This window comes from Ambystoma mexicanum, chromosome 13, assembly GCF_040938575.1.
Source record: "Ambystoma mexicanum isolate Mex_15411 chromosome 13, UKY_AmexF1_1, whole genome shotgun sequence".
In the NCBI taxonomy this organism is placed as follows: Eukaryota; Metazoa; Chordata; class Amphibia; order Caudata; family Ambystomatidae; genus Ambystoma; species Ambystoma mexicanum.
The window spans coordinates 483896046-483923185 of record NC_090938.1 but is presented as its reverse complement, the minus strand read 5'-3'; the positions used below and the strand labels follow the sequence as shown (position 1 = coordinate 483923185).

Sequence of the window (27140 nt, the reverse complement as noted above, 5' to 3'; positions counted from 1 at the left end):
TGAGAGACCTATATAGTGGGAGAGAGGTCTATCAGTGCAGCTTAGACATCATGTAATGCAATTAGGAGACAGAACCCCTGCTAAGTTTGAGATACCTTTATAGTGGGAGAGAGGTCTATCAGTGCAGCTTATACATCATACAAGGTTTGGGGAATTAGCCTTTACAGAGAATTCTCCCTAACAGGCAGCAGAAGGCTTTTCCGTCCACTCTTTTAAGAGATTTACGTGCTGTGGATGGGTCTTTTGTTTCCTGTCAGGTTGTGTTACCTTATAAGTACAGGTTCCTGTTCGTTACAATATTTCATATGGCCCATTCCACTTGGAGACAAGTTGATTTTCCGAGGTAAGCAAGAGGACCAATACTTTTTGTCCTATGGAAAACGATCTTAGGTTTACCTTTGTGTCATAGATGGACTTTTGTTGTTCTTGGGCTTTTTCCATATGAGTATAGACTAGATTTTGATCAAGCTGCATATGTTCTCGCAATCTGGAAGCGGTTTGCGAAAGGCGAATGGGTGCCTCTTCTCTTTCTTCCCAGGTCTCCCGGAGCATGTCCAGGACATCTCTAGGTTCTTTACCATAAAGTAGTTCAAAAGGAAAGAATCCAGTGAATTGCTGAGGGGATTTTCTACTGCAAATAGTGCTCAGGGTATCATACGGTCACAGTCCTTCATGTCCAAATCTACCAACTTTCTTAGGATCATTTTGAGTGTTTTGCTGAATCTTTCTACCATCTGTCTGTTTGGGGTTGGTAAACTGAAGTTCGTAAGGTGGCGGTATGGAGCAGCTCTTTGACTTCACCCATGAGCTTGCTCATGAAATTGGATCCTTAATCCGTCCGGATCTCCTTAGGAAAGTCAACCCTGGAAAAATATGGTAATAGATGTTTTAAAATGTGCTGGGTAGTGTTGTTCCGGATAGCGAATGCCTCGGGTTATCTGGTTGCTTAATCGACAATCACAAGGACAGATTTGTTACCCAGTATAGAAATTTCCAAAGGTCCAATGAAATCCATCCCAATCCTTGAGAAGGGGACTTCTATTATTGGGAAAGCATTCAGAGGGGCAGGCAAGGGAATGTGGGTACTGGTTTTCTGATATATTTCCCATTTCTGAATAAAGTTTATTATATCAGCATGGATACCTGGCCAGTAAAACTTCTCACTGATGTGTGCCTGGGTCTTAGATTGTCTTCAGTGTCCCCCTGTCAGATGAGAATGTGCAATGATCCCTTGGTGGGTTTTGGGGATTAATAACTGAGTTTTACTTAGGCCTTCTGTGGATGTTTCTTTTTTACACAGTAATCCTTGCTTTAGGAAGAAAAAGGGTTTTCCCATCTCTACTCCCTCCCCTTCAGGAATTGCTTGTAAGAAAGCCTCAGCGAGGGATGTATCATTTCGCTGAGCGAAGGCTAGGTCGGGAAAGATAAGTTCTTCTTCTATTTTCTTGTCAGTGGTAGGTGGTTCATCAGCTTCCCCAAAGCCTAAGGTACCTCTCTCCATATCTTCCGGTTCACTCTCTTTAAAATGAGGAAATAGAGCTCTTTCAAGAATTCCTTGCGTCATTTTGTCCCCACGATGTACTTCAAATGGAATTTCCCCATGGTTCTGTAAGAGAACCTTTAGGTCTCCCCGGAAGTCGGTGTAACGCTCACCTGATTCCCGCAGAGGCGCCGGTCTTGACTTGGTGAATGCCGTATCTTCAAAGGTGATGTGTAACACACGGTTGGCTCTTTGGGCTGGACCTCTGTGCACTGTATGTCTGACTCGAAGAGTAAGATGTCTGCAGATAGAAAATATGGGATTAATGAACTGGGGTTATTGGGTGCCTCTCTCCTCTTCCCTTTCTCTTCTCCTGTAGAACCCCAAAGGTTAACGCCCTCACCTTAGGTAAGTGATCGCCGCGCTCTCCATCTGCCTCGGGGCAGGGTGCCGTAACCAGTTTCTTCACTGGATAAGGGTGCAGGCCTCTTGACCTCAGAGGACTGCTGTCCGTCGTTAACTGCACAAACGGTAAGTTCTGGGCACTTCAAATGTCTTAAAAGTCTTTTGTAATGATATCTCTTGTTTTGCAGGGTTCCGGCGATGGCGGATGGCGGGCTGATGAGAGTTGAGGATCGAACCCGCGTGAGGAATAGAAGCGCCTGGAAGCACGTAAGTAAGCGCTTGTAGCCTGCTTCACGATGCGCACTAACTGTCCCTTTTATCTTACACGTACAAGTTCGGAGCTTTAGAGAAGCTGAAGGGTGCTGGAATACCCACTGGATTTGGCGTGGGAAGGAGTAATGGCACGTAAGTAATAAAGTTGCCCAATGTCTTTAAACGCACCTTCTTTTGTCTTTCAGATGCGGGATGCAGCGCCGAAGGCCTCCGGAGCGTGCGAAGAGCTGGTAAGCTTTTGTCTTTCAGATGCCGGAATGCAGTGCGAAGACCTCCGGAGCATGCGAAGAGTAGGTAAGCCTTTGTCTTTCAGATGCCGGAATGCAGCACGAGGCGTTGGTGACAGCCGATGGACCAGGTAAGAGATGCGCTGCCACTGAAGACCGTAGTGCTAACCTGTTCTTTCTTTGTCTTTACAGGTGCTGCTGAAGACTGGATTCCAGGATGGTAAGCCTTTGTTCCCTTAGGCCCAGGATCAGAAGCAGAAGACACGATGAGCGTTCTGCTGCAGAGAATGCAGAATAACACAAAGCAAGATTCATCCATCGGGTGTGGTTTAAATAGCCTCCTGTAGTGCTTAGGTGTCTCCTTCCACAGCCACGCCTAGGTAAGAAAAGAGTTCCTGCTTTCCAGAAGAGTTCCAGTATTCTGAACCTAGGGAGTGGCTCCTGCCCCACCCAACAGGAAAAGTAGTCCCAAACAGAAGAGGATCAGGGGTTCAACTGGCAGGTAAGTAAGCAGCATGGTCTGCTGCAGGTAAGTCCACCCAAGCATTATGAGCCCGGCGCTTCCAGCGCTGGGACTGGGCATCTTTATGAGCCTGGTGCCACTGGCGCCAGGACAGGGTCCAAAAGGTCCCAATTGGGACTGGCTGGCACTCGGAACCGGGGTTATGGGTCTTCTTCCAAGGGAGTCGGGCAAGTCCTGATCTTTTGGAAGCAGAGATCATGACAGCCGGGGTCTATGACACCTGCTCGAACGTCTGGACCGAACTTCCAGGCCAGGCCAGATTCTGGGGACAATCATATATAACATCCAGGAGGGGGTATCAAAACTAAGTCTGTGTGAATCCTTCCTTTTTTCCCCGGAGGGATAGTAGCTTCTCTGCTGCTACAGATGTCAAAGTCTATTGATTCTTTTGTGGCAATAAAGGGGTCTGAGGCTCTATGACGAAGCTTCTGGAATTTTAGGGTTCCTCAAATTGTTTCAATTCAGTCACATCCCATTCCTGACACCACATGTAAGGAAGGCATGCTATCTACAGTAAGACGGACACAAGTGACCACAGTTCAAGGGTGTTTTTTGAACTTCAAAAAGGGTTTGAAAAATGCCTATCTAATCCTAAATCTATGGATTGGAGCAAGCTATGACCGTCAAATAATAATAATAAAACAGTCCTAGTGTTGGCTTGTCAAAATAAAAGGGCCTATACTAATAAACCTATTGCCAATCCTTGCCTCTAAATACAATTAGTGTGGGAAACAATGTTATGAGAAAGAAAGAAGTGTTCACAAAATTATATGTTGGGATGTTCAGGCTGTTGGCCTTCCTTGCCACGTTTTCAGCACAGGACAAGGCGGAACACTCAAGCTTAGCACAGTTTCTTCTGGCTTCGCTAGCACGAGGATACAATTCAATCATTAGCATCAGGGCCTTCCGTTCCCAAGTTTCTTTGCATTTCAAATCCTCTTCATTCAGAGGGCCTGATGCGACAAACAAACAATACATTATTTTCCTTTTCCAGTTTATCACAAGTATTCCATTCCTTAGGCGATTTGTTATTCACCTCGGATTCCCCTCATCCGAGCTCAGATGCTTTCAGCACAATGTCTGTACTTTATTCATGCATTTAATTTCTGGTAAAGTATTCCTTCTTGAGTGACTCACGGTGCACCCAGGATCCCTCTCGGTCAGGCTCAGATCTCGGATCCCCCTCATTCAGGCTCAGATCTCGGATCCCCCTTGGTCGGGCTCAGAATCTTTTTAACACAATGTTCATAACTTTACACAAATTTGCTTTAACCCAAAGGTTTTAGCTGATTTCCCTGCTCCGGGCTCGGACCAACTTCCTACACGATTTCATCAACTATCGAAGACGTTCGAAGGTGCACTGGGTTTTGCTTGACCCGTTGCAGGACCACTTCGATTTCACAATTCTTTGTCACATTTGCCACCTTTCCACTGAACACCTAACGAGACCTTCGAAAGAGCACCCACATGGTGCCTAACCACTCTGTCTACGGTATTGTATCTTGGCTTCAAAGTTCAATCACTCATCTGCTAGTTTAATTGTGCTCAGGTCACTTACCACATACACTTCATATACTGTTCTCTTCAGTTTTCACTATACAATGTTGCCGCTTGCAACCTTCACTTCAACACAGACTGGTCTGGTATCTGTCTCCTCAACTCACCCGCTGTGCTGACTTCACTGGCGCTGCTTTGTTGTAGGAGCCAAGGACAGTACCATGCGGCATACGATTATCCCCGCCTTGACTTTCGACACGGGAGAGCACCGGGTACCTCTGAAATACAATGCACGATTCTTCAGTCTCGATTCCTGGTCTTACGATTCCTATTCTCGATGGTTCATGAAAGTAACAGTCTTTCGGTGAAAAGGTCAAGGGTACTTCCTTCCTTGCAATCCTCTTCGGTTTTGCCGTCTTTTGACTTTTATTAAACTGCCATCTTAGAACTGCTGCTTCCTCATGTGCTTTGCCTTGCTTAGATTGTGCTTTCATGCTCCGCCTTTTATCTGCATGGGGAAGTGTGATAGAAGTGAGGTCTGTGTAATGATCAGTAATTGCCTGACCCTGCCTGATAGTTGTATTGGGACATGTCAGTTATTGGGACATGTCAGTTATTCGGCTCGGGTGTTTGTGTTGGGAAAGTGGGGGGGTAGGTTAAGTTCCTAAGTGGGGTAAAGGTGTTACAGGGAAGGGGATACCGCATCTTGCCATCCGGTGTCCCACTTCCACTCCTCGAGGACCCCTCACCCATGTGATACTCCCGCGCTTGTCCACCCCCATGAACTGGTTCCAAGAGCGATGGCTGGGTCCCGGTCACCTGGATGACAGATCCCTGGGGACAAGCGGGTGAGACACCTTCAGGTTTCTCGTAACAAGCAGCCTTGTAAAAGGATCAATGCATTATGAAGCAAAAGCTAACACCTTAGATCTCTACAGCCTGCAAAAGACAATAATCATTCTGTTGTGTTATTATATGGGATCCCCTCTGAGAAAAAGAGGTTGGGTGCTTAGTACTTTAGTATACAGGTAATGCTAGGCAGTGCTTACTATGAAAGAAAATCATAATTTGGTTTGGGATGCACCTGCCTTCCTACTGTAGGTCTAGCATGGACCACTGGAGCAGTAAAATGTAATACTATCTAAAAATCATCTGCGTTGTTCCACTCTTACAGGCATTTCACATATAGTTTTAGGGTCTTCATTGGCAGCTTCTCTTTTACAAGATATCTTCTTGAATTTGTTTTAATTAGCAAAAGTGATTGCAGTTTGAAAAGGAGTATGATATAAAAAACATCAAAAAGGTGCCCTTGAAAAGGATGTCATTAAATTGCACACAAATAGGCACCATTCAAACAAGCCTGTGAAGCTGTTTGTGTTAGCCTGCAGTGTGTCTGTGTGTGTATGTGGTGAGAAATGGTCTTGTTTTTGGAATGTATTGTTGTGTTCTGTCTCTCTATGCTGTGACCATAATTATTGTATTGTACTTTCCTCTTGCGTGATGAGCTCCTGTCTTTCACTTGCTGTATCTGCCTTTCAGACTCTAGCGCCCCCTGTGCCGCCTCTCACAGCTCCTCACATGCCACCTTCTCCCGTGAAACTGTTTTTTGCTGGTACATCAGCTTTTTTGCTGCCTGCTTCTCACTGCTTTTTCCTTTTTTTCCACCTACATCCATCCCCCACTCTCCCTCCCTCTCCTTCCTTTTTTGTTTTTCCTTCTCCTCCTTTCTCTGAAGGTTGCCAGACACTTCCAAGCCGCCCCCGAGGTATTTTTCTCATGGCTGTCGGGCATGATCTGATGGCGTCTTTAGCTTTTCCTCATCCCCTTCCGCTCCCGCCTGCATGAAGCCTCTGCGCCTCCTCCTCTCTTCTTCCTGCCCCAAAGGAATTAACATTTTATTTCATTTTACAATGTTGATAACCATTGAAGCTGCTGTATGGAGAATAACTTGAACATTCAATTAAGCTTTTCAAACACATTCAGGGTCAATACATTTAGCAGATTTTCATGTTGATTTTCTGTCTCCAACTTTTAACCAAATTGAAGATTATTGTGACTTTCAGTCGATGCACTATTAATAGGCTTTTGGCAGGTTGTGTGCTAATCCAGCCTCAATCATATCCAAGTCATCTTGAGTGTTGTATATAGATGACATATGTAAAAAGACCAGTTTGCATAGACAAAAATATCTCTTTATTTCCCATTCTGTAAAGATACATAACGTACATAAATGTTCCCTGCTCCTCATTGCCGGAGATTGGCCAAATGCAGTGAATATCTTCAAGTGTCATGTATATTGGTTGACATGAAGCACATAAATGTGGTCATGAATTTCAGACCACTGTAGTATTTAATGGCAAATGATTAACAATTCACCAAAATTCACAGCCCAAAAGCCCTTTCTTTCAAAGTAATTCTTCTACAAGGGATTTGTGAGTGTTGTTTGGTCTAGGTGACCAGAAGGTGCTACTCATGTTTAACATGAACACTTTGACTGTTGAGACTTCACTGCTTCACTGTAAAAATTGTGGCCTTTGGATGCTGAGGACAGTCAAAGGGTTAAAAAGTAATTGCTTATCAGAAAGAGCATGTCTAGTCACAGGCTTTATCTTCTTCTATTGAAGGCCTTAGACAAGCAACTTTACATTAGGACTTGGTATATCTTCAGGTATGACACGAAACACCAATTGCTGCATTAATTACAAATGGAGTGTGATAGTGCAAAGTAAAATTAATTTACATAATTTCAAGAATGTCTGGTGTGTTCTAAACTCTATGGACAGCAGCACATTTTGCATAGCCTGAACAAGACAAAGAGGCATCAGAAAAAAACATAATGATAACAATACCAATCCAAAAACAATGCAGGAATACAGACATGGCGAAAGATCCTGGGAAGCTGACTTGCAGGCCTTCCAACTGAGTAGGTTGGTTAAACAGAAAAGTCTTTAGTTGGCATCAGAAATACAGTTGAATGGGAGCAAGTCTATTGTCAGGAAAGATGGAGCTGAAAATCGGAGAAGCAGCACAGGCTGATTCCACTGGCCATTACAATTTTACATTTACGTAGGAAAGCTGAGCCAAGCTGGCAGTTTTATACAGTTAGCATAACGGGTAGGCAAATAGCTTTTTGGATGGCTGATCAAACAGTTAATGTTCTTATTTCTTCTGCTGGGAAGCGTGGAAGTACTTTGAGAGATGACAAGTGCTTGGCTGATTATTTATTGGTCTTCAGAGAGATTACTAGTTTAATTTTACAGAACAAATACTGTTAGAATGATGTTGATTATGTTATCAGCTTCAACATTATTTTGAACGTGTAGGTACTATGTAAGACTTACGAGTGGAAAGATGGTAGACGTTTTGCCAAGTTGTTAGGTGTTTTATAGCCAATTTGGAAAGTTGATAGGGGATTAATTAAGATAGAAGAGTAGGAACTCTATTGTTGATGCCTTGAATTTGAGAAAAGAAATTGGCACTCGTAGTAAAATGCAGATAGAGGCAGGATTTACGTTTCATACAAGCCATAATTGATGCTCCCTATTATGATTATTGGTGCATGAGAATGGCTTGACCATCACCAAAATGCCCCGTGTTGCATGGTTCGACTTAAAAGCATGTGTGACTGCATTTAACCAAGGGGCACACTCTAGATCACTGGGAAAGTTTGGGATCTAGAGGTTTCCATGTATGCACTGCAATAGGAACACATCTTCAAGCCATCCTTTAGCAAAATAATCTGTCACCTCTGACAGAATTATACTTTAAATATTAGACCTGTTTCAGAAACCAACTCAGCCTACTCACTTGCAAACTCAACCAGCATACTCACAGGTCCACACCAATTCATTCTGCTGCAAGAGGGGATGGCATTAACATATAGACCCATTATCAAGGTATATCTCGATTTCATAAGCCACGGTGTACACCCAAGAATCCCAATGGAAAAAACATTATGGCCCGAGAAATAAATGTTCATGTTTCTTTCTTTAGAAGTATTTCTCCCACTTTCAAGTGGGAGAATTACTATCCCTCCTTGTACTTTACTGATGTTTATTTGAATATTTCTAGTAGCAACATAACACAACATGTACAAGATTCTGATAGGGACATGTTGCATCCAGCCAGTAATAAGCTGTGCTTGCTTCAAATGATGTTTCACATTATTTTCACAGGGCACCCCACTGCTTTTAATGCAATTGATGACATAAGAACAACATTTTTCCATTAACAATTGCATTTGTTGCACTTATCCAAAAAATGACACTTCTATCTGTGCAGGGAGTATCACTCTGCAATGTATCATTGATGGAGATTGGATGGTTCCTGGCTAAACAACTTACGGAATTCTTAAACACACCATTTCTAAACTGCATTTTTCTATTTATCTTTCTCTTCATGGCTTCCTTTATAGCTGTGACTCTTTGGGATATCTGAAATCTGAATTTGGTATAACATGTTTAACACTGCCAATATTCTTCATGCATCATGTTTGCATACTTGCGTTCTTTACAAATGGCTTTAAGCCCCATGGGAAATGTCTTCTTCACTTGCAAACCACTGAACCTTTGGCAATTAAGGTTTTACATGCTGGAATACAGTGCTTACCTACACTTTATCTGTTCATGGTTTTAAAGCATGTCAGCAGAACTGATTCTTACTTTCTGCACCTTAATCTATTTCCTAGTTAACTTAAAACTGCCAGTAGCTCAGTTCAGTGAATAAATATCTTTGTTCCTAATTACAGTTATAAAATATGTGTTCTACATTTACTGGCCCATGTTGTTCTACTCTTGAGACTGTGACTTGTACTTGATGCTTCCATTATTCTCTTACGGTTCCCAGTATTGATAGACTTGTCTAATCTTCTAAATGAATTGCCACCAAAGGTGACCAAACAGCCTTATCTTCTTCTGTTCCCCATATTGTGTAAGAACATTATGTGCTTGTTTTTGTTGAACCTGGAAGGCTGCATCTGTATGTTCTGTGGTGGTTTAAGAAACAAAAGTGGTTCCCTTCCATGTAGTGATCGTTGAATCCTGCATCAACAAGTGTGAGTTGCTGATTTGGATGACAGCTTAAGGGATGCAAAGTATATTTTGAACTTCAGAAAGGGGGGGATATCTTACTAAGAAAGGCACCCCTTCTCTCCACAAATTCTCTGTCGGACACTGAAATGAATGCATTAAACTTCTTGAAGAAGGGGCAAACAGGTGGTTGATGGTCTTGGCACCAATGCTGCTCTTTTGGTAACACTGGAGGAGCAGACCTAGCATCTTTCTACTCAACATAGGCCACTTAGCAAAAATGAACTTGCCACGAGACAATGCACTTTTCCACCCATATGTAAACAGCCCACCCCCAAAGAAACCGACAGTGATAAGAGTAAAGAATGTCTGCTCCATTTATTAAGTCTCATATCCGAAGGCTGAATTCACCATGTTATTTCTTTTCCAGTGGTTCCTAAATCTATGTTGCCTTTAATAAATATTTGAGCAGCACTCTGTTTTCACCATGCCTATCTAGGATTTCCTGAGTGATTATCAAATCCACCTAATCTACAACCTTTTTGCTCAAACAGAGCCATCATCACTAAGGTCGGCTATCAGAAACCATGTTATTTACCACATTACAATATAGCAAGGTTGCACCGGAAATGGTTGCATTAAAAAAAGTGATCAGTGACATACTTTTTTCCATGCTTACTTACTATACTGTTAAGTTAATGGACCATATTGATTTAAAAAATGTGTTAATGAAAAGCCTAAGCTTTTTCATACAACATGAGTCAGTGGACAAGATGTTCCCTGTCAAAATGTCCCTAACATGAGATATTTCAAAGGCACAGTGAGGTTTTGCACACATTTTTTAGAACCAAAGTTGTGTGAGACTGAGCTTAGAATTGTGAAGTTGTTGAACCTTTTTTTCCCAAATCATATAAACCCAAACTGAAATAAAGGTTCCTAAACTTAATGTTTAGCAAGGACTTTAAAAATGTATAATGAAATCTTGGATAATTGCATCTGTTTTGAATGCTTTTAATGCTTCTCTTGGTTCTCCAGCATGGGATCTTTATTGGATTCACATTATCATGAATATTCCCTGTCGTTAGGCTGGGAATCCTCAGTAATAGTAAAGCAGTTCAGCTTTAAAGCTTAAAAAAAAACAGCTCGTCACCTATATAGTCTATTGCTGTCACTTTGGGTCATAGTGCCCCAGCCAATGGCACTAGTCCTCCTTAGCTCCAACCTTGGTGGCCATCTTCAGATTTTTACCATACATTTATGTGCTGGGAGTCCTTGTGTTTCACTCCTTTTCATCTATTTTTGGTATATCTTCATCATTTTTTCTTCATCGGTCACTTTTGCCGGTAGCAGGGATCCGTTGCCGGTGAATAATGGACATCTGAAGATCTTCTTGCTGCAAGAGGCCCGCTACTCGACTTTGAGGCCTTCTCCACTTGGCCATGTGTTAGGCTCACCTGGTCTCTGCGGAGGCGTCGGGGCACAGTTGCATCCTTGCCTGGACTTGAATCACCCCCTTCAGGCCTCTCCCTCAGTAGAAAAGCTATGAGCGGTGGTACGTGGTGATACTGCTCCTGTGTGGAGATAAGAGTGTGTGAGTGTGCCAATCTGTGATTGTTTTACCTCTCGTACCCTTAAACCCAAAGTACGGTTTCTGTGAGCATACACCGGCCCATAAAGCTCACCTGTGAATTATGGAAGATAAGCTCTCTGTCCTGCTACTTCTGGCAGGGGCATGTCGAATGGGATCTAGTACCTTCACTGATCCCTGATAAGGATAAGGATAAGGATAAATCCAGTCCAGCTGCGACTATGCTTCTCCTTATGATTGCTCAGTCTTTCTTGAGCTCTTGTGATGCTGTTCGTTATGTTTAATGTCTTTATATGTTGCTCCTATTTATGCCCACAATAATGTCTCTCTTCTGTTTTCTTCCCTTAGGTGGAAATGCTGCCTCAATGCAGCTGTGAGACGCGGCCGGATGGAAGATGGATGCTACCGCAATGTTCGACAGCACATAATGATGGTTTAAGGAAAAGCACGAAGTATGGAGAAGCGCAAACTTAAACTGACTGTTTTTTCAATGTCTAACCTTGTCTTCTGTTTTTCCTTGTAGCCGCTGTTGTCGACGATGGAGCGTGTCGTGCTGCGGTGCCAAGATGAAGATATCGGCGTTCCGGAAAGTGTAAAGATGAATACTTGGTTCGCCGAAGAGATGTACAGGTAAGAACAGCCTCCCCCAGTTGGTAAGTATGCTGGCAGGAAGCGGATCTTCAAAGGTAAGTCTGACCTCAGGCGACGGTGAGCGTTGCGCTGTTTGCAAGTGCAGAATAACACGAAGCGTCTGTCTTGAGGATCGGGGCAGCTTATATAGCTTATATAGCTGAGGTTGTGGGCACGCCCATTAGGGCCGGCTTACCAGCCACACCCTGCCACTCCTAGAGCGTGAGCATGTGCGAAGGCAATCCATTAGCTGCCACACCCAAGAATACACTTGGGTCTGATTAATGGATGGAATGTTCAAGGTTAATGCATCCTGCTTAATGGATGGAATGTTCAAGGTTAATGCATCTTAAGTGCTATGTCCATAATAAAAGCTTTTTGGTGTTAAATGGATGTTCTTGTTTACTTTTGTTCATGAGCCTGGCGCCAAAGGCGCCAGGACAGTGTCCACCCAGGTCTCCGGTGCATGCGACCCCTGCATGCCTGTGCCCCTGACTTCATGACACCATGGCAGACGCCAGCAAGAAGAGTTTTTTTTCAGGCCGTGCTCAAGGTGTCGCCTCAAGAATATTTTTGGGTACGATCAACACGAAAAATGTATATATTGCCTGCACCCAGACCACGATGTGGATGCCTGCTCCATTTGTCACTCTTTCTCCATGAATGTACAGAAGGAACGCCATACAAGGTTGGTGACTTGGCTGGAGGAAGGCTGCCAGGGCCTCTGACTCGGCCTCAGTACAAAGTCATACCTCTGTGTGGATTGTCAGATCTACAGAAAAAACTCCCTCTGTGAAGAGGTCGAGGTCAAATGAGGATGCTTCCCTGGGTCAGAGCCTAAGAGGGGAAATGGGCATAAGTCGCACACCGCAACTGCCCTTCCGTCAACGGCTGCGGTGGCTACCAGGACTCAGTCATTCATATCGTTGACAGCTCTGTCTATGATGGCAGCATCCATGATTACCAGAGCCATGACAAGATCCTCTTCTTCTGGAAAACATCATCTGTTGACATCGACGACACTCCTGTTGATGACCCTGTTGATGAGTCTTAAGTCTACCACGACTGTGCCGTCCACGATTGAATCGTCGACGAACTTGTCCACGGTTACGACCATCGTGCCCAGGATTGCGTTGCCTCCCAGGCCAGTAACCACAACACAAGCTCTGGTGAACGCTTCCTTTGCTAAAAGTGCTAATGTGGAGAGGGACCTGCTTCCAGCACGCTTTTGCCACGACCATCAAAGGCAAAACCAATGTTTTCTCTTGTTCCTATGGCCACCATGACACCACCTGTCCAAATGCTACAGGAGGTGGTAGAGTGTCAGAGGAAGAGCCTCTGGAGGCTTTATATTTGGATCAGGAGGAGATGGAAGAGGAACCTGACCCTATTCTACCAGCACCACGTCAACTGGTGCCTCCACCAGCACCTCCATCAACCGGTGCATCAACCAGTTCCACCTTCTGCTCCCACTGCTGTGCCTACAGTTCCTGTGGGAGAACCACCAGCACCCAGGGATGTGTCGTTGGACATCTTGTCCACTTTGCAAACCTTGATGGTGGAACTGCAGCACCCGCCTACCTCCTTTTCCCCCTCAAGGTGCCCCTAGTAGGAGCTCTCCAGCACTGCCCTCATGGGAAGTTGTAAACCCCCAGTCTTCGCCTCCTCAACCAGCACCTCATTTGCTAGGTCCAGTGGCTGCTCTCACAGACACGGATACCGGTCCGGACATGTCCCATGGTACGCATGCTACTACTGATTATTATGATTACCTAGTACCGGCGGATGGGATGGAGAAGACCCTGAAGTACCCTCCACAAGTTCTCCACCTAACAAAATAGGTTCCTTCCATGCACTGTTATTATGAGCTGTGAATCTAGTCAACCTCGTTCCGGAGGAACAGAAAAAAGGTTTCCTGTTTGAGGTCTGAATCCTCCACAAAATCGGTGCTGCTATCCCTGTTCTAGTTGACATTTGGGAGGATGGTTTAATGGGCATGAGGAATCCTTTTCGGCACCACCAAAAGAGGATCATGTGGAAAGTAAATATTAAGTTCCAGAGACCACCTTCGCACTCAGCCATGCTGTTGTCTGTGCTACAGCAAGGAAGAGATCTGCTAACCCTTTCTCCCCATCCATTGTTCTCCCGGACAAGGGGGAAAAGTAGCTGGATGCTATCGGAAAGTGGTTATTAGCGCGTCTGCTACTACAATTAAGGACCATTCTTTCCCATTATGACCAGGAATTGTGGGTATGCAGTGATGTTATATAATAGATAACAAAGAATGCAATTTTAGACGAACCCAACACATCGGGGAAAAAAATAACGAATTTTAGAAGACTAATTAAATGTGGTTGGAATAAATGGGAATAGTAGTTTTAGGGATGGGGAAAAAGTATTAAAAAGAAAAAAAGGGGATTAACGCCCACAAAAACAACATGAAACAAAATGTGTTATTTTTTTTAGATGTTTTTTGTTCGTTCAAAATTAATTCTTTGTTTTCTCATTCGATAAAATCACGTGTAACCGGAAGTGTGGTATAAGATGTGGTCCCATCTTGGATTTCCTACCTGACGACAAGAGGGATGAGGCTTTAGCCTTGCTACATGAGGGGGAAGTAGAATCTGATCAGGCCATCACCGTGGCTTTGGATATCGCAGACACGGTTCTGCCAGATGGGAAATGGGGCCGTTCTGAGGCACGAGAGGTGGTTGAACGCCACCCCTTTCCGCCCTGACGTGCAGTCTTAAAATTATCGATATGTCCTTTGACGGCATCAAACTCTTCAGTAAAAAGGTCAACGAGACCCTTCAAGCAATCAAGATGGACACTGACACTGCCCGCATCTTTGGCACCCTGCAACAGAGAAGGCAGCCCTTTCATTCTGGGAAGGGAAGATTTTCAAGAACCACCAGAGATTGTCCATCATATCGCCAACCATCTCGCACCACCTCGCAGGAGGCATGCTGAGGGAGATTGCAGGTGTTCTCCAGGTGTACAAGGGTGAGCAGAGACAAGCCTCCTTCCCCCTGCACTCAAACTCCCCAGCAAGCCTGACCAGCGTCAGGTTCCGGGTCCCCACTTCAACACTCCTCTTGGAGGCAGGTTATCACAGTTTGTCAAACAGTGGCGCATCATCTCAAACGACACACAGGTGCTCAACATCATGCAACAGGGTCACACCCTTGAATTTCTGGGCAAATGCCCTTCCATTCCACCAATAAAGAAAACTGAACAACATCTGCCCTTCCTCTTACAGGAAGTTCAGTCCCTGCTAATATAAAATGGCTATAGAAGCTGTACCATTGCACCTCCAGGGCTCTCTAGTGTACTCCAGATACTTCCTGGTGAGAAAGAAGTCTGGTGGGTGGAGACACATCCTTGACCTCAGGCAGCTCAACAAGTTCCTAAAATCACAAATGTTCTGCATGTTCTCGGCCAGCTGGAACAGGGAGACGTTCTCTCCTCTCTAGACTTAGAGGATGCCTACTTCCACGTTCAGATACATCGCAAGCACAGACACTTCCTTCGTTTTGTGGTGCAAGGCAAGCATTACCAGTTCAAAGCACTACCCTTCGGCCTAAAATCGTCTCCCAAGATTCTTCACAAAATGCCTTGCTCCTGTGGCCGCCCCTCTCCTCTGCACAGGCATTTACCCCTACTTCTGCCTAATACGTGCCCGTCACAGCCACTAGACCTGCAGCACACCGAAGAGACCATCCGATGCCTGACTCTGGGACTCTCCATCACGTTTTCCAAAGTCATGCATGGCGACTCCCTCAGAGGGGAGAGTCCATGCCATACTTCACAAGGTCCAACAGCTGTCCTCTCTCCAGCTAACAATGGTTTGCTCCATCAAGTCACTACTGAGGATATCTTCCTGCATTGCTCTGGTACCCCAATGCAGATTGCATATGAGACCTCTTCAGGAGTTCCTAGATGCCAGGTGGAAACGGATGTCTGGCTTCTGGAACGACAAAATCAAGCTCAGCCCGGCTTTCCGCCGAACTATACATTGGTGGAGTCATCTGCAACACCTCGGGGAGCGCACACAGGAAACTTCCACGCCTCCGCTGGAAGACAAGTTGCTTTACATCAATGTGTTGGACCTCTGAGCAGTGTTCTGGGACCTAAAGTCATTCAGACCATAGCTACAAGGCAAAGTGGTTTGCATCTTCACAGATAACACGACCACCATGTTTTACATCAGGAAGCAAGGAGGGAATCATTCTCCCATTATCTCCAAGGAATCGCAAATGCTGTGGAACTCGGCGATCTCGCACAATATGTTCCTCATTCGGTTTCATCTGGCCTGGGTCCACAACACCATCTCGGATACCCTCAGCAGGGAACTGCGATCCTGCCATGAATGGGAACTCCATGAAAACCAGGTTCTTTGTCTTTTCTCGGCATGGGGCCAGCCGCAGATAGACCTATTCGCCACAGCAGCCAACTCGCGAGGAGTCTGGGAGACACCTTCTCCATTCTATTGGAGTGCCTGTTTGTCTATGCATTCCCTCCAATCCAGCTCCTCCTACGTTTAATCAAAGCACTTGAACAGAGCCGGTGCAGGATGATCCTCACTGCACCGTTGTGGCCAGGCCAAATGTGGTGCTCCTATCTTCATTTGTCGGTAGCACCTTGCATCAACCTGCCTCCTCTTCCAGACCTCCTCTCCAGAGAAGGAGGATCTGTGCTAAACCAGGACTCAGCATCCCTCAAATGAATGGCTTGGCTCCTGCAGCCCTAGAGTTCACATTTTTCGCATTGCCTTTAGAATGCTTTCCATCCTGGCAAAGGCTAGCTCTATCATGTTACAAGCAGAAGTGGAAGTGTTTTACTATATGGTATAATTCGCAACAGCTCAGCCACCTTTGAATCAAGCCTTCTCAGATTCTGCCATATCTGCTATTGTTGGCAAAGGCAAGTTTAGCACACTCATCCATTAAATTCCACTTGGCTCCTATCTCTCGTTACACTCACACGACGGGCAGGCCTTCTCTCTGGTCTCATCGACTGGTTAAAGAATTCCTCAACAACCTGTTTTGAGTTGTTTCCCTTCATGGAAGACTGCTTTTCTAGTGGCCATTACTTCTGCCAGACGTGTCAGAGAGTTACAGGCTCTCTCCTGCAAGCCACCGTATTTAACATTCCATCAATCCAGGGTGGTGCTGCGCACTCATCCCTCATTTATGACTAAGGTACCGTCATCTTTTGATCTCAACAAAACTCAGGTCCTACCCGTGTTCTTTTGGCTCACCCACCTCTCCGGCAGAAAGCGCTTTGCATTTACTGGACGTTGCCCATATGTTGAAGTTCTATATCGAATGCATAAAAGATTTTTGCAATGCTTCACAACTTTTTTTTCTCCATTTGGACCTGTTGATAAAGGGAAGGCCCTGTCGAAGGCTTCGGTTTCCAGGTGGCTAACTGGCTGCATTTCACATTGCTATCGGCTCGCAAACAGGTCGCTGCCAGGTAGACCTAAAGCACATTCGACTAGGGTTGTGGCTTCTACTGTGACGTTCCTGTCTGGTGTTCCCTTGCTCGACATTTTCAAAACTGCTACGTGGTGGCCTACCCACAGCTTCACCAGATTCTACTGCGTTGACAGGGATTCAAGAGAGGAGTTCCGTGTCGGGCAAGCAGTGCTTTGCAACCGATTTGCTTTAGGTGAGTGTTTCAGAGGTGATTCCCATTGCTTCTGTAGAGCTATACCGCCTCCCATTCGCTGTGTATGTATATACTGCTGTGTATACATATTCACAAGCATGTGAATCCATGAAAGATCTCATGCTGGAGGAGGAACACGTAACTTACCTAGAACTCCTGTTCTCCATCATGTGTACCTTTCATGGATTCAAATGCAACCTTCCTCCTACCTCTCCATCTCTCTTCTTGGTTCATACTGTCACATTGCATGCGCGGCCAAATCTGAAAATGGCCACCAGGGGTGGAGCTAAGGAGGACTAGTGCCATTGGCTGGGGCAGTATGAACCAAAGTGACAGCAATAGGCTATATAAGTGACAAGCGGTTTTAGGGCTTTAAAGCTAAACTGCTTTAATTTTACCCAGGATTCCCAGCCTAACAGGGACTATTCATGAGCATGTGAATCCATGAAATATACCCATGCTGGAGAACAGGATTTACAGCTAAGTAGCTTGTTCCATGTTTTTGGTAAGTTGTACATTTTGACAGAGGACAGGTGTTACAAAGCTGCCGGTCGTGCAGATATGAATACCTCCGTCCCCAAGTACCACACAGGCAATTATATGAATACTGCCTGTGCAATCCTTGGAGCCACAGGTGTGGTAGTTCGTCGAGGCTGTAGTCAGGAACTGCCGGAAGGACCCTTTGAGCGCTGTAAGGCAAGGAGGGATTAGTACAGGGCGAAATGCAATTCACAGGGTATCTAGAAATAGAAACTAAACGTTTTTACCTATGTGCACTGTATATGTATTGGGGGTCCACCCGGAAGGGAAGGAGATTGATTGGACCTGAGCTCAGGTTTAGGATAGGTTTCCACAACCTCTGGTTGATGACGGTAAGCACTAGGATTTGAAGTGCTTGATCAGGCGAACGCCTAGTGAAAGGCCAAAGGCCCAGGTTCCAAAGAATCGTGGTTAGTGGAGAAAATCCGTTAATCAGGCCATGGTCGAGAAAAACAAGAGTTCCAGAGCTAATCAAGGCAAGTTCAGGGTTAAGAAAACCACTCCGTTGGGCAGACCGTTGTCGGATAACCAAAAGTTCCAATAGTGTTCAAAGCAAGTTCAGGGCGCAGAGAAAGCAATCCGTTGAGCAGACCGTTGTCGAGTAACCAAAAGTTTGCTGGTAGATTCAAAGCGTAGCAAAGTCCAAGAGAAAGACCAGCTGTGAAGCACTGTGTCGGTGTTTCTGAATGCATTTAAACTATGGGGGAAAGTCACGTGATGTTCAACAAGGGACGTTGAGACGTGGGGGTCGTCACGTGATACCGATTGCGTTCGGTCTCCTCACGTGACGATCAGGTCCACATGGGCAACGGTGATTGCGGCCAAATGGGAACCTCCAATTACATTGGCAACGAAGAGAAGAGCGATAAACACCAAGTCTGCCATGGACCCCCCTGACATTACGAGTGCACTGGTGTCGCCTTGTCTGTGCGCCCAGAGGCAAGCCTCGGGGGCTACGTAATGTGGTGTGTGGAAACGTGAGTCTGTGGGAAACATGGGAGTTCGTAAGGTAGAGGACGTGGACGTGGAAGATGTAACAACAGGATCTTTGAAGGTAGAAGGACATAGTTCCAGGTAGTGGCATAATCTTGATAATTCTTATTATACTGGTGCCGATTTTGACCAACTGTACAGCTGCAACATGGCCTTAACTTCCGACCTCTCACGAAAGCTGCCATGCTGCACTGTATGAATGAAACCCAGTTTGGTGTTCCTAATTGAACGCTCACAAAATGTATTGGCTAAATACAACATGACCAGCTGCATATGTGGGCGGACATATATATTTCAAATACTGAACATGTTTTCCCAAAGAGTTGATCTCTGAATTAATCTGAACATTCATGAGCACCTTTCTGAGTCAATGGCTTATTTGTTCAGCTATTTTCTTTGACAGAAATGTTTGGAACCTGGGATGTAACCAAAGTTTGAGACATTACAATGGAGCATGTTCCGGAAAAGCTTTTCCAATCGTCATAGATTTATGCATTTTTAGGCTTTTAAGGTCTCTGGAAACTTAAAAGGAGGGCATAATGATAAAGTGTGTAAATTGATTGAATAAGTTGTGAAGTTCCCAGATAAAGTAATAAATCACTGTGTTGTGCTAAGTGTCTTCAAATCACAGAAAAATGTCCTCATTGGTCCATTCTCAGAACATTTGCATTGATCATGACTGATGTTTCTTTGCATGCTGGTAACAGTGAAGCAGACCATCACAGTGGACCTAATCCCGGGTGTTAAACCCTCTGCAAGTGGAAACTAAACACCTCTGTGGTATCTCTCCTATTTAGGTGTGGGGGATATCTAAGAATACATCTGCTGGCCCCCAGTCTGAAAGTCAATTCATCTTTGCCCCTTGGTTGGGCTGGGCTCCTCTTTCCATAGAAGAAGTCTGTTTAACCCATTTGCAAAGGGCAATTCCGTAACAACTTCCTCTTCCCAAGAATTACAGAGTTCTACCTCATATGGTATGACTCTTTTGACTCCTTAAAGACTAAATCTGTTTTGATTATTTCTGGCTTCTTGAATCTTCAGTTTGTCTTGATGAAGGGGATGTGGCTCTCTCAGTTGCAGGGACCAGCTATTTTCATATATCGCAACTGTTTGAGCATTCCATCCCCTCCTTCTTCCACATGGTACCTTGACATTCTTCAAGCTGCTTGAAATTTCTCCACAAAAAGTCAGAATAAGAACAAGTCGGTCTGGTTTTGCCATTGGGTCCATTTCATGACAGCCAAGCTTTCTTTTAATGATTTATTGGTGTGCTGGCTTCCGTTGACATTAAATGAAAATCGTGTAAATGTTAATTAGCTTGAAAAATCCCTTGTGAAAAGTCTGAGTCTCAATGTTTTTCTCTGCAGACTCTTTCCTAAAGCATCATTTTAAAGGGCTTCTGCATCTGTTTTCTGAAAGTTAGGAGGCCCTTTTCAGTTTTTCATCTGTGGCTTAGTTTGGTTTTCACTCAGATGCCTTTAAAAACCTTGCAACCAGTGGACTTGAACGATAAACTTAAATGATGTTTCTGGTTACTGTTACCTAGAAGATACTGAATCATGATTCATTTGTTCCACTGATTTACAACCCCATGTTTTTTTTTTAAAATGGTTGTCACATCTCCTACATAGTATTTCAAAAGCAGGACCTTTCCTAGTTGAATTATTAAACTTAATTTCAGTTCACGTTTAGGATATCCAGACTGCATACACATGCACCATGTCCCTGTATCTGCTCAGTGTACCCCATCTGCTATATTCTCCAGCACTGGATCTTTCATAGATTCACATGCTGTGAATATTCCCCGTCGTCAGGTTCGGAATCCTTGGTAACATAGAGCAGTTTAAACTTAAACTGAAAACATTGTCACTTTTATGCTCCATCATAGTCATTTTGGGTCATACTGCTCAAAGCCAATAGGAACACCTCCCTTAGCTCCTCCTCTGTTGGCCATCTTCAGATTATTTACCGCACGTTAGTGTAGGGAGTCCTAAAAAATCATCTCTTCAACTTTCCTATGAAAATTATTAAAAATTACCATCTTTTTCATGAAAAATAGATATTTTTAGACGTCTACTCAACGACCGGCTTTGCCAGCGACAGCCCAGCTACCGTTGACCGTCCAACCGCTGGTATCCTTCGAGAAAGCTTTGTCTGACTAATTGGGCCTACCTCATGGCGAAATCCATGAGGAAAAGCCTGTTCAAGGCCTGTGCCCGCTGCGGACTGAAGAATGTCTACATTGAGGATCACCACAACAACTGCCTCTATTGCCTTCATCCACACCATGTCTCCAGGACTGCGAAATTTGCCAGTCGTTCTCCAACAAGACGCTGAGGGATCGTCACTGCCGTCTCGTTTCTTGGCTCGAGGATGCAGGCGGGCCTCTGACTCTGCTTCAGTACAGAGTCATGCTTCGCTAGGCCAGGGCAGGCCAGCCCAGCGAACCACATCTAGCAAGAGGTCTAGGTTGCACAAAGTCCAGGCCTCCAAGAAGAGGCACATGGATTCCTCAACCGATGAGCCCAGGTCTTCACACAAGGACCGGTCTTTGACAAAGGTCAGTGCCCAAGGGGTATCAACAGGCGATGAGAGCCGAAGCTCCTTCCGTCGCCCCAAGGACGTAACATCCCCTAAATCCAAGTCCAAATCTTGGGGCCACTCTTTATCTTCAGGGTTGAAGATGAGCTCCTCGTCCTCTAAATCTGCCCTGAAAACATCATTGTCTATGACCAAGCCTCACTCCAAGTCATCTACCCCGAGGTCTTCGACACTGTCCACGACCATGACTGGCTCGCAGCGACTGTCAACTGTCTGCAGCCACGACTACCTCATCGCAATCGTCAACTATGCCCTTGATGACCAGGACTACCTCATTGCAATCGTCAACTAGGCTGCCGACTACACCAACGACCACAAGGATCTCTTTGACGGCATCTGCATCCATGGCTGTCACACACTCGTCGATGACAACCTTGTCGACGGACAATAATGACCACCATGCCATTGTAACCACAGTCATTGTCACTGGCGTTTCAGACACCAGTATAGTGTCTGCATTGACTGCCTGTCCCTAACCGTGGGGTAGCCTTGCTGCTGGGTGGCATTGTTGTGTGAGAGCAAGCTCTCTCCCAATCAGAGGCAGAGGAGGACAAGGAAGAGGACATCATATCACTGAAGTTCTCACCAGAACAGAGGTCATCGCCTCCCAGAAGGCGGGGGGGCAAGCCGAATTAGGCTACCACCTTTACCCCTTGTGCTTTCAGATCAAGCCATCACTCTTCCTACACAAAGAGACATGTCTTTAGACATTTCACCTACTCTCACCACTCTAGTGGCAACCCTGCAGCAACGTCTGCCTCCACCGTCCCTGGTTACAGCACCGGTTAGACAACCTCTCATTGATGACCCTGGCCCTTCCAGGGGGGATGGACGAGATCCCCCACCAAGAGGGATAAACACCAAGGGGGTACGCACCAGTCAGCGCCACAGAGGCTGTCGGATACTGGGAGGGACACAGACCCCGACGACGGGGCCTCCACACCCACTACCCAGACAGATGAATTTGACGATTTCATCACAGCTGATGGGGAGCAGGATATCCTTCCACTCAGAGACTTACCCCGGATGAGGTAGGAGCCTTCCACGCTCTCATTTCCACAGCGGCCACAATGTTCGACCTTACGCCGTAGGAACAGCGAAAGGAAAGTTTTCTGGAACAGCGCAGAGAACAGCGCAGGAAATCCATCATGTCTATCCTGCTGTTGGAAGATGTCTTGGATGATGGCCTAATCACCTTGGCACATCCTGCAACTGCCCCTGCTAAAAAAGACCAGTTTGACAAAAAATACATAGCCCCAAAGAGTGCTGCCTCCGTACTCGACCCACACCAGACTCCGTTGTCTCAGCAACAGCCATAAAAAGGTCAGCTAATCCATCCTCATCCTGTTATGTCCCCCCAGACAAGGAAGGGAAATGCCTTGACAGCTTTGGTAAGAAAGCTATCACCACCGCAGCCACAACTATCAGGGCGGCAAATGCAATGGCCATACTTGCACGCTACGATCTCGAGCTGTGGTACAAATTGGGTCCCTTGCTGGAGTTCCTACCAGACGACAAGAAGCCTTAGACATCTTCCATGAAGGCGAGTTGCCATTACGGTCTCTGTAGACATTGCAGGCACTGGTTTTCTCCAGCTGGGGAACAGAGGGGTCCTGCGCTGGCAGGGTTGGCTCAAGGCGACAGATTTTCGACCAGACGTCCAGTCCAGGTTCATTGATATGGCCTTTGATGGATCTGTGCTCTTTGGAAAAAAAGGTGGACGAGGCCCTGCAGTCCATAACAAACAGACACCGAAACCGCTCGCTCCTTGGGCACGCTTCTGCAAAGGTGCCAGTCCTTTCGGTCAGGGAAAGGTCGCTATGGCAGGACTTTGTGGGATAACTGCACCACGTACCAGTCTTCTTCCTCTTAAAAGACCGTATATTCATCAGGGGACCAGTGCAGGAAAAGATCCCAGTCTTACAGGGCTTTACAGCGACGCCATGGCTCAGCCCAATCAAAAGGCCAGTTTGGCAAACGAGCATGCCCAGCACAGGGTCAGGCCTTCCCACTTAAGCACCCCAGTGGGAGGACGCCTCTCAAATTTGTCGACGAATAGACATTAATCACAACCGACAACCTCCTCCAGCAGGGTCACTCGCTGGAATTCGTAGACATTCTTCCCACGCACAAACCATAAAGACTATGACACCTTGTTTCAAGTGCAAGCTCTGCAGCGGAAGGGCTCAGTGGAGAAGGTTCCGAGAAGCGAGCGGGGCACTGGAGTTTACTCCTGCTACTTCCTGGTAAAAAGGCGCTGCACAACAAGCCAGAGGGTGTTCACCAAGTTCCTAAAATCTCAAACATTCTGCATGGTCGCGCTACAGCAGATGTTGTTGCAGCTACAACAGGGAGATTTTTTTGGTGTCCCTCGACCTCAGGGGTGCCCACTTCTATATCCCTTTTCGCTCTCTCACACCAGCGATAGTTACGCTTTGTGGTGTCAGGAGTACATTATCAGTTCAAAGCTCTTCCATTCGGCCTGCGGTCTGCCCAGCGATCATTTAGCATTGCACCTGTGGTGGCTCTCCTGCGGCAGAGGGGCATCCATGTCTACCCGTACCTAGATGACTGGTTAGTAAGGGCCACCTCCGTCCCGCTAGCAAAAACCAACACTGCCATCAGCTTCCGGTGTCTACAGAAACAGGGGTTTCTATCAACTTCCGAAAGTCATGCCTGGTTCCATCACATCAGGGGCTCTATCTCGCAGCAACACTCGACACCAAGACCTGCACCGCCAGACCCTCGGACGAAAGGGTAGCGGCTCTTTTACACAAGGTGCGCTACCTCAGCAGCGGCCAAATGACGCCAGTCCGCAACTACAAATATGGGTGTTATCATGCATCCCGTTAGTGTCTACACATGAGACCGGTTCAGGAATTACTCGATGCCTGCTGGGTCCAGTCCTCTGGGTCCTGGGATGACTGCATTACCTTAACACCAGCTTTCAGACAAAGCCTTTGCTGGTGCTCAGTAAGGGAACACCTGGTGCAGGGCTCCCCTTCAGACTTCCGGACCACCAGGCAACCGTCACGATGGATGCTTCACTGGAGGGCTGGGAAACCCACTGTCAAGGCCAGCACACCAGAGGGCTTTGGTCAGAAGAGGAAAAGAGCCAACATATCAATGTGTTGGAGCTACAAACAATCTTCTGGGCCCTGAATTATTTTCTCCCCCTCCTGAAGGAGAAGGTGGTGCACATTTACACCGACAACACAACTTTGATGTTTTACGTCTGGAAGCAAGGAGGAACAAGGTCCCCACAATTTTTCAAGGAGGTCCAAGCCTTATGGCACTGGGCCCTACAGCAGGTCATGTTTCTCATTCCCCTCCATTTACCGGGGATTCAGAACATTCTGGTGGACTCCCGCAGCAGGGAGTTACGCTCCTGCCAAGATTGGGAACTGCACAGAACGTGGGGCACTCTGAAGATTGACCTCTTTGCCTCCCACGAGAACAGATGCTGCAAGACTTTTGCCAGCCGCTTTCCCCTTCCGGTGAGCTTGGGGGATGCCTTTACAATTCCATGGGAGGGGAAGTTTCTTTATGCGTTCCCCCCATTCCTCTGGTGGCTCGAGTCCTACACACTTTCAGACTGTACCAGTGCAATGTAAACTGATATTAGTGGCCCATGCATGGTCGAGACAGTTTTGGTACTCAGACCTCCTTGCCCTCTCGTCTGCCCCACCAATTAAGCTGCTTCCTCACCAAGCACTCCTGTCCAGGAATGAAGGAGCAGTAGTGCACCACGACCCAGCCTCTCTGTCTGAGGGCCTGGCTCCTGTCTTCTTAGACTTTGGGGCACTGTCCCTTCCGCAAGACTGCCAAGCTGCTCTGGTCCAAGGCTAGAGCCCCATCCACCTTGAAATGTTACAAGAGCAAGTGGAAATGTTTTCAAGTGTGGTCCAGAAGCCAATGAGTGCAACCTCAAACCATCCAACTAGACAAGCTGTTGCCACATCTACTGGCCCTGGCTGAATCTGGGTTAACACATTCCTCCATAAAGGGGCACCTAGCAGCGATTTCTAGGTACAACCGTGCAGCGGGTGTGCCGTCCCTGTGGTCTCACCGGCTGGTAAAGGGGTTTTACAGGGGCTCTTCCAGTCTTTTCCACCGGTTCGCCACCTGGCACCAGGGCGAGAGCTTAATGTGCTACTCTCAAGACTGATGAAGCCACCCTTCCAGCCCATGTACCAAGCATCTATTGAACACCTTTCCTAGAAAAAATGCATTCTTGGTGGCCCTAACTTCAGCAAGACGAGTGAGTGAAATCTAGGCGTTATATCTGAAACAGCCCTATCTAACGTTTCATAAGGACAAAGCGGTTCTACGTGCCAACCCAACATTTGTGCCAAAGGTGCCATCTTCTTTCCACCTAAACCAGCAAGTGGTTTTGCCTGTATTCTTTGGCACACTCATGTCTCCAGTGGAACATACTCTACACACGCTGGATGTGGTGCATGCCCTAAAGTACTAAGTGGCATGTACTAAATCTCTCAGCGCAATGGATCAGTTGTTTGTTTAATTTGGACCGGCTGGTCCTGGGAAGGTACTCTCGAAGTCCTCCATTGAAAGATGGATTGCTACTTGTATCTCGTTCTTCCATCAGCAAGCTGGCAGTCCGCTTTCCGGCAGGCCCCTGGCTCATTCTACAAGAGCAGTGGCTGCAGCCATAGCTTTTCTCTCTGGAATTCCGCTGCCTGACATCTGCCGTGCAGCCGACTGGAGATCGGTGCATACGTTGACCAGGATCTATTGTGTCGACAGATATTCTGCAGAAGAATCTAGAGTCTGCCAATCAGTTCGGCAGAACCTTTTAGCGCGAGTTGGGTAAGGCTCCACTGGTAACTTATGCTGGGAGCTTGCCACCGCCCAAGGGTATTGTAATACTGCTTTGTAATCTATTCACAGCATGTGAATCTATGAAAGATCCATTGCTGGAGAAGGAATAAGTTACTTACCTGTAACTCATGTTCTCCAGCATTGATATCTTTCATAGATTCATATGCGACCCTCCCACCGACTCTGCATGGCTCATCTTTTGACTCTTACTGCCACTCACGTACACTGCCAAATCTGAAGATGGTCGACAGGAGAGGAGCTAAGGGAGGTGTTTCTATTAGCTATGGGCAGTATGACCCAAAATGACTATTATAGAGCATAAAAGTGACTGCAAGTTTTCAATTTAAGTTTAAACAGCTCTGTTACCAAGGATTCCCAGCCTGACGACAGGGAATATTCACAGCATGTGAATCTATGAAAGATACCAATGCTGGAGAACAGGAGTTATAGGTAAGTAACTCATTCCATCCTTAAGACTTTTGTTTTTCTTACATGTGAATGGGACTTAGGGGAATTTAAGTTTTTCCACAATTTCAGTGGCAATATTTTATTTTTTTACCCTCTTTTGTGGTATTGTAGGCCCATATATATCAATACCTCTTGTGTTGGACTCTGGTATTTGATTCTAACTCTTAAGATCTTGGCTTCCTTTAGATACATTTTACCGACTAACTTGGATTACCTCCTTTCAATTCCATTGTTGATGCCTTTCTGTGACTTGAGTTCTGAGAATCACAGACTGGATACTGTAAGTGCGTGCTGGAGGCGGGGGTTATGATGCTATTCGGTTCCTCAATTTTTGCTGATGAACCATTTTAAAGCATATTTGCCTTTGCCATCA

At 46.0% G+C, this 27140-nt stretch overlaps 1 protein-coding gene across 6 annotated transcripts in view; it reads left to right on the top strand.

Moving 5' to 3' along the window:
* The window catches only part of TANC2 (tetratricopeptide repeat, ankyrin repeat and coiled-coil containing 2), a 3436361-nt gene that overhangs the window by 3283585 nt on the left and 125636 nt on the right, over positions 1-27140 (top strand). For 4 of the 6 annotated variants that reach the window (XM_069634133.1, XM_069634132.1, XM_069634137.1 and 1 more), the window contains one exon: positions 6141-6170. The exons of the other annotated variants lie outside the window; for them this stretch is intronic. In XM_069634133.1, coding sequence (XP_069490234.1) covers positions 6141-6170 — 30 coding nt within the window. The remainder of the gene's footprint in view (positions 1-6140; positions 6171-27140) is intronic. 6 annotated transcript variants of the gene reach the window in all.